Here is a 7,808-nt window from a genome sequence, read left to right on the forward strand (position 1 = left end):
TCACAAAGTGCTGGGTGGATTACAGGTGTAAGCCACCACATGGGGCCACTAGTATTTTATTTTTTTAGGGTGGTAAATGTAATGGACTCACAAATTCTTTCCAAGGGATTATGGACCTTCGGTATTTGAAGTAAAAAGACAGTTGGAATTTTTGCTTCCGATAGTAAGACTATACTGGTCAGGCACTGTCTATTCTGATGGAGCAGCTGTTGCTGCTTGGCTGTCTTTCAGAAGCAAGCTGCTCACACTGATATTGGTTGGTGAGCAAGGCCAGTGGTCATTGATCGATTGACTAGATTTTGAACTGGCTCTGGCTGGCTTCTTGTTACCATGGCTACAGGTCAATTCTTTCCTAAGTTTGAGTCAACTTTAACCAGAAATTTTCTGTTCAAAAGTTGCCTTCCATTAACTATGTTCAAAAAGAAACTTTTTAATATTCCAGAATTGTGGATTTAAAGTTTTGGTTATGATGACTTGGTTAATAATAGCTCTCACGAAGATTATTTTTTTGATACATCATCTTAACCAGAAGAGTTCTCTGTATAATTTATTTCTTAAAAATAATTGTTTTGTTTTTGTTTTTGGTATTTTTAGAAGCTTTTGCTCAAGTCCTAACATAATCTCCAGTAGGAGATTTTAGTCTCTTTGTCAGTTCATGTATGTATATGATAGTCATATTCTGTCTTTTAAAATTCCTTTTCTTGTTCACTTTTTTCTCTGTACAATAATAGTGATATTGTTATACATTTTTATCTCATTAAAAAGTGGTTACAATTTTCTGCTGGCAAATCTAGCTTTTTCTATATTTTGACTGAATAGGTTAAAAGTGAAGAAAATTTACGAGATCATTTTATTTTCAAACAAAATCATAAGTAATAAAAATTGCTATTTTGAATTATAAATAATGACATTTAGATATTTTAAAAATAAGGATACCCCCCCCAATCGTTTGGCTTTGTGTTTGTATGCAAATCTCATGTCAAATTGTAATTCCCAGGTGTTGAGGAAAGACCAGCTGGGAGGTGATTGGCTCATGGGGTCGGTTTCCTCCATGCTGTTCTTGTGATAGTGAGTGAGTCCTCACAAGAGCTGACGGTTTCATAAGGGGCTCTTTGCGCTTCACTTCTCTCTTTCTCTCCTGCCGCCTTATGAAGAAGGTGCCTGCTTCCCCTTCCCCTTCTACCATGGTTGTTAAGTTTCCTGAGGCCTCCCCAGCCATGCGTAACTGTGAATCAATTAATCCTCTTTCCTTTATGAATTACCTAGTCTCAGGTATGTATGTGTGTGAATTACCCAGTCTCAGCTGTGTACATATGTATATGTGTGAGTGTATATACACACATACATATATATGATACATATATGTGATGTGAGATATATATATGTATATACGTCCATTTTCTTTATTCCACTCATCAGTTGATGGACACTGGTTGATTCCATATCTTTGCATATTGTGAATTGTGCTGCAGTAAAGATATGTATGCGGGTGTCCTTTTGAGAGTACCATTTCTTTTATTTTGTGTAGATATCTGGAAATGAGAATGCTGGATAAAATGGTAGGATCTACTTTTAGTTCTTTGAGAACTCTCCATACTGTTTTCCATAGATTTGTATGAAGTTGCATTCCCACCAGCAGTGTATCACTGTTGTCTTTTCACCGCATCCACGCCAACATCTGTTGTTTTTTTGATTTCTAATAGTGGCCATTCTGGCTGCAGTGAGGTGATATCTCACTGTGGTTTTATTGTACATTTCCCTGATGATTAGAGATATTTAGCATGTTTTTATATGCTTGCTTACCATTTGTACATCTTCTTTTGAGAAATGTCTATTCATGTAATTTGGCCACTTTCCAATGGAATTATTTGCGTTTTTCCTGTTGATTTGTTTGAGTTTCTTGTAGGATATAGATATTAGTCCTTTGTTAGCATCATAATTTTCAAAATTTTCTCACTGTATAAGTTGTTGTTTTACTCTGATGATTATTTCTTTTGCTGTGCTGAAGCTTTTTAGTTTAATTAGGTCTTATTTATTTATTTTCATTTTTGTTGGATTTGCTTTTAGGGTCTTCCTCATAAATCCTTTGCCTAGGCCAATGTTTTCAGGTCTTAGGTTTAGGCCTTTCATCCATCTTGAATTAATTTTTGTATATGGTGAGAGATAGAGATCCAGTTTCATTCTTCAACATGTGGCTATCTTTTTTTCCCAGCACCATTTATTGAATAACCTGTACTTTCTCCAGTGTATGTTTTTGTATCCTTGCTCAGAGATCACTTGGTTGTAGTGGCTTTATTTCTGAGTTGTCTGTTCTGTTCCGTTGATCTATGTATCTGTTTTTATACGAGTACCATGCTGTTTCTGTTACTGTGGCCTTAGAGTATCATTTGAAGTCAGGTAATGTGATGCCAACATATTTGTTCCTTTTGCTTGGTATGTCTGTTGCTGTTCAGGCTCTTTTGTGGTTCTACATGAATTTCAGCATTTTAAAATAATTCTGTGAAGAATGACATTGGTACTTTGGTAGGAATTGTATCGAATGTGTAGACTGCTTTGGGCACTATGGTCATTTTCACTATATCAGTTCTTTCAGTCCATGAACATAGGATGTATTTTCATTTGTTTGTGTCATCTGTTATTTTCTTTGGTGGTGTTCTCCAGTTATCTTTATATAGATCACTCACTTTTTTCATTAAGTATATTCCTAGGTACTTCACACTTTTTTGCAGCCACTGTAAAAGGGATTGGATTGTTGATATGAACTCTCAGCTTGGTTGTAGTTGGTGTATAGTGGTGCTACTGATTGGTATTCATTTATTTTATAACCTCTGAGACTTTACTGAATTCATGTATCAAATCTAGGAGTGTTTTGTAGGAGTCTTTAGGGTTTTCTAGGTATAGGATAATATCATTGGTGAAGAGATAGTTTGACTTCCTCTTTTCCAATTTGGATGCCCTTTATTTCTCTTGCCCAATTGCTCTGCCTAGGACTTCCCAGTTTTATTCTTAATATGCATGAAATAAAAGTAAAATGGAAAGTGCTAAACGATGAGTTTATTTCACATCTCTCTCTCATACACAGATAAAATTATTTCAAAGTCCTATGTTAAAAACATAATATTAGACCCTGTCTTGTTCTAAAAGGAATTTCTAAGTTGTTTATAAAATACATAGGAATCAAGAATATAAGTAGAAAGTGTTGCCAAAAAATAAACATAAAAAGTATGGGTTATAGGACACAGACCATTAGCAGTCCCTGGCCTGTTAGGACCTGGGCCACACAGCAGGAGGTTAGAGGCAGGTGAGCAAGTGAAGCTTCATCTGTTTACAGTCACTCTCTGTCTCTCGCATTACCGCCCGAGTTCCTCCTCCTGTCAGATCAGCGGTGGCATTAGATTGTCCTGAGTGTGACCCGAACCCTGTTGTAAGTTGCTCATGCAGGGGGATATAGATTGTTCACTCCTTATGAGAATCGAATGCCTTTCTGATCTGTCACCATCTTCCGTCACCCCCAAATGGGACCATCTAGTTGCAGGAAAACAAGCTCAGGGCTCCCACTGATTCTACATTTTGGTGAGATATAATTATTTCATTATATATTAATAATAATACAAATAAAGTGCACAATGAATGTAATATACTTGAATCATCCTGGAACCATCCCCCACCTCAGGTTCCTGGAAAAATTATCTTCCACAAAACCAGTCCCTGGTGCCAGCATGGTTGGGGACACCTGGTTAACAGATGTGAGACCCCTTTGCCTTGTCTTGGAATAATATGCAGATATGCATTGTGTGAATGACATCTGATGGCACCATCTTGCCCTGTAAATCATTTTAGGGACACCTCCAGTATTTCATGAAAATTAAAATTTCTTCTAGTGACGAACAAAATGATACTCAGAAGCAATTTTGTGAAGAACAGAACACTGGAATATTACACGATGAGATTCTGATTCATGAAGAAAAGCAGATAGAAGTGGTTGAAAAAATGAATTCTGAGGTATTTTCTTTAGTTATTTTCAAATGTTTTTATATGTGTGTATATTTTAAAGAACTGTATTTTGGAAATATAAAGGATTTTTAAGTCATATATATGTGTGTATATATTCTATATATCCTTTGTCATATATCTATATACGTACATATAGGATAAAGCCATGTTCTTAATTCACCTTCATTTGCCTGCAACAGTTGAGTAGTGACCTGCACAATGGCCTCAATCCAAAGGAGAAGTATTTGATGTTTTTCATAAGAATTGATTATCTTTCCACATCAGAAATAAGTTTTGCTACTGAAAACAGATTTTCTTGTTTTTGGACATTAGTTTTTAAAAAAATGTTAATAGAGAAGTCAATTGATTATTTTCACTGATAAGAAAGTAGGAAATGTATAGGTTGGTCAGAGGCCACATTGTGGATACCATTATCCTTACTTTTGCAGAGAGGAACAGTTTGCTCCAAGTAGTTTCTCATTTCAATGTAAAGAGGTTTGAAAACAATGACATGCCATGATACACATTTAGTAATAATTTATTGATAAGTATTTTGTTTCTGGAGAAATAGTTCAGTATATTTCCCCTATTTCACCATTACTACTGTTTCAAACATTATAAAGAGGAAATAAAAGTTACTGCAATGGCAAATCTCATGATTTCTAAGAAAATCTCTATAAGTTGTATCTTATTTACCATTCATATTTTGAAACAAAAGGTTTCTTTTGTATTTATATATTTACACCACAGAAGTAAGTGTGGTTTTGTGGAGGATCACTAGAAGTAGCATCAGCAGACCTGGGGAAAATCCTGCATCTGTGTATATTTTTTGACCTCTCCTTTTAAGAATCGCGATCTTAAATGAGTTCAGTATTGTATGTAGAAGTGCAATGCCTAGATACAGATGTGTACAGTGTGGAAGGGTACAGTGCTTAGATTTGACAGTTATAAATAAATGTAATTCTTATAACTGAGTATAGAAATATTAGAAATGTAGAATATCGGTAAAACGTTCTTCAGTAAAAGAAACTTAAAGAACTTTGAGAAATTGCTTCTGTCCAAATATATGCATAGCTAAGGCTCTTAGGATGGTGTGGTTGATAGGTTAGATATCAGAGTGTAAACCTAATCTTAAAAATATAGTCAAATTATTAATCTTATATTTTATGCCTCTGGGTTTTTTGTAACTCAGAAAAAGGCTTTTTTAATTCTGAGATTCTTAAAAATCCTCTAGTGATTTATTTGTCATCGTCTTTAAATAAATATTTAAACTTTTAGGAATTTAGGAGCAGATTCCTAAAAGTTTAAATATTTATTTAAAGACGATGACAAATAAATCACTGGAGGAATTTACACTCTTATTAGGTTTGAAGTTTTGTCCAATTTTTTTCCAGTTAAATATCCACTATGGGAATTCTTTCATTATACAGATACATGTTATTTTTTAATTTCAGAAGAAATCATGATATGTCAATCTACTGAGTGCTAACTAAAAGTTCTCTTTGTTTACTTAGCTTTCTCTTAGTTGTAAGAAAGAAAAAGACCTCTTGCATGAAAATAGTACGTTGCAGGAAGAAATTGCCATGCTAAGACTGGAGCTAGACACAATGAAACATCAGAGCCAGCTAAGAGAAAAGAAATATTTGGAGGAAGTTGAAAGTGTGAAAAAAAAGAATGATAATCTTTTAAAGGCTCTACAATTGAATGAGCTCACCATGGATGATGATACCGCCGTGCTCGTCATTGACAACGGCTCTGGCATGTGCAAGGCCGGCTTTGCAGGCGACGATGCCCCCCGGGCTGTCTTCCCTTCCATCGTGGGGCACCCCAGGCACCAGGGCATGGTGGGGGGCATGCATCAGGAGTCCTATGTGGGCAAGGAGGCCCAGAGCAAGAGAGGCATCCTGACCCTGAAGTACCCCATGGAGCATGGCATCATCACCAACTGGGATGACATGGAGAAGATCTGGCACCACACCTTCTACAACGAGCTGCGTGTGGCTCCCGAGGAGCACCCCATCCTGCTGACCGAGGCCCCCCTGAACCCCAAGGCCAACCGTGAGAAGATGACCCAGATCATGTTTGAGACCTTCAACACCCCAGCCATGTACGTGGCCATCCAGGCCGTGCTGTCCCTGTACACCTCTGGCCGTACTACTGGCTTCGTGATGGATTCTGGTGATGGGGTCACCCACACTGTGCCCATCTATGAGGGGAATGCCCTCCCCCATGCCACCCTGCGCCTAGACCTGGCTGGGCGGGAACTGACTGACTACCTCATGAAGATCCTCACCGAGCGTGGCTATAGGTTCACCACCATGGCCGAGCGGGAAATCGTGCGTGACATCAAAGAGAAGCTGTGCTATGTTGCCCTGGACTTCGAGCAGGAGATGGCCACGGCGGCCTCCAGCTCCTCCCTAGAGAAGAGCTACGAGCTGCCCGATGGCCAGGTCATCACCATCGGCAACGAGCGGTTCCGCTGCCCCGAGGCGCTCTTCCAGCCTTGCTTCCTGGGCATGGAATCCTGTGGCATCCATGAAACTATCTTCAACTCCATCATGAAGTCTGATGTGGACATCCGCAAAGACCTGTACACCAACACAGTGCTGTCTGGCGGCACCACCATGTACCCTGGCATGGCCCACAGAATGCAGAAGGAGATTGCTGCCCTGGCGCCTAGCATGATGAAGATCAAGATCATTGCTCCTCCCAAGCGCAAGTACTCCGTGTGGGTCGGTGGCTCCATCCTGGCCTCGCTGTCCACCTTCCAGCAGATGTGGATCAGCAAGCAGGAGTATGATGAGTCAGGCCCCTCCATTGTCCACCGCAAATGCTTCTAGGTGGACTCTGACTTAGTTGCGTTACACCCTTTCTTGACAAAACCAAACTTCTCAGAAAACAACATGAGATTGGCATGGCTTTATTTGTTTTCTTGTTTCATTTTTTGTTTTGTTTTTTATTGGCTTGACTCAGGATTTAAAAACCGGAATGGTGAAGGTGACAGCAGTCGGTTGGAGGGAGCTTCCTCGACAATTCTACAATGTGGCCGAGGACTTTGATTGTACATTGTTCTTCTTTTCAATAGTCATTCCAAATATTGTGAGATGCATTGTTTCAGGAAGCCCCTTGCCCTGCTAAAAGCCACCCCACTTCTCTCTAAGGAGAATGACCCAGTCCTCTCCCTATTTCACACAGGGGTGGTGATAGCATTGCTTTTGTGCAAATTACATAATGCAAAGTTTTTTGAATCTTCGCCTTAATACTTTTTAATTTTGTTTTATTTTGAATGATCAGCCTTCGTGGCCCCCTCTTTTTACCCCAACTTGGGGTGTATGAAGGCTTTTGGTCTCCCTGAGAGTGGCTGGAGGCAGCCAGGTCTTACCTGTACTCTGACTTGAGGAGAGTTGGATAAAAGTGCACACCTTAAAAAAAATTGAGGAAGCACAGTATTTCAGTACAGTGGACAGCTTAGCATGTTGACAACTGAGAATAAAATGCTGAGTTCTGAACTGGACAATGTAAGACACAACGAGGAAACACTGGAAATGGAAATTCAATTACATCATTGTAGACTGGCTACTGCTCTACATGATTGTGACCAAAGTCAGATAGCTGAAAGAGACTTCTTTCCAGAGAACAAGACATGAACAGGTTTATTTACAGAAGACAATGAATTCTCATTTATCTCACCTAAAAGAGAACAGATTCTTTCTCAACACGTCTAATGTAGACAGTAAAATCAACAGGCTAAAAATTAAGCTCCATGAAACCAGATAAAACTCTGAGAGAAAAGACGGGGCAGGCCGCCATCTTTC

General features: G+C 38.8%; 1 protein-coding gene across 4 annotated transcripts in view; it reads left to right on the top strand.

Moving 5' to 3' along the window:
- Window positions 1-6,880, top strand: part of LOC107971418 (POTE ankyrin domain family member I) — a 47,019-nt gene extending 40,139 nt beyond the window's left edge. For all 4 annotated transcript variants that reach the window (XM_054679745.2, XM_054679746.2, XM_063791072.1 and 1 more), the window contains 2 exons: window positions 3,882-4,002; window positions 5,508-6,880. In XM_054679745.2, coding sequence (XP_054535720.1) covers window positions 3,882-4,002; window positions 5,508-6,833 — 1,447 coding nt within the window. In that variant the 3' untranslated portion in view covers window positions 6,834-6,880. The remainder of the gene's footprint in view (window positions 1-3,881; window positions 4,003-5,507) is intronic.
- The last annotated feature ends 928 nt before the right edge of the window (window positions 6,881-7,808 follow it).

Source organism: Pan troglodytes, chromosome 13, assembly GCF_028858775.2.
Source record: "Pan troglodytes isolate AG18354 chromosome 13, NHGRI_mPanTro3-v2.0_pri, whole genome shotgun sequence".
NCBI lineage: Eukaryota > Metazoa > Chordata > Mammalia > Primates > Hominidae > Pan > Pan troglodytes.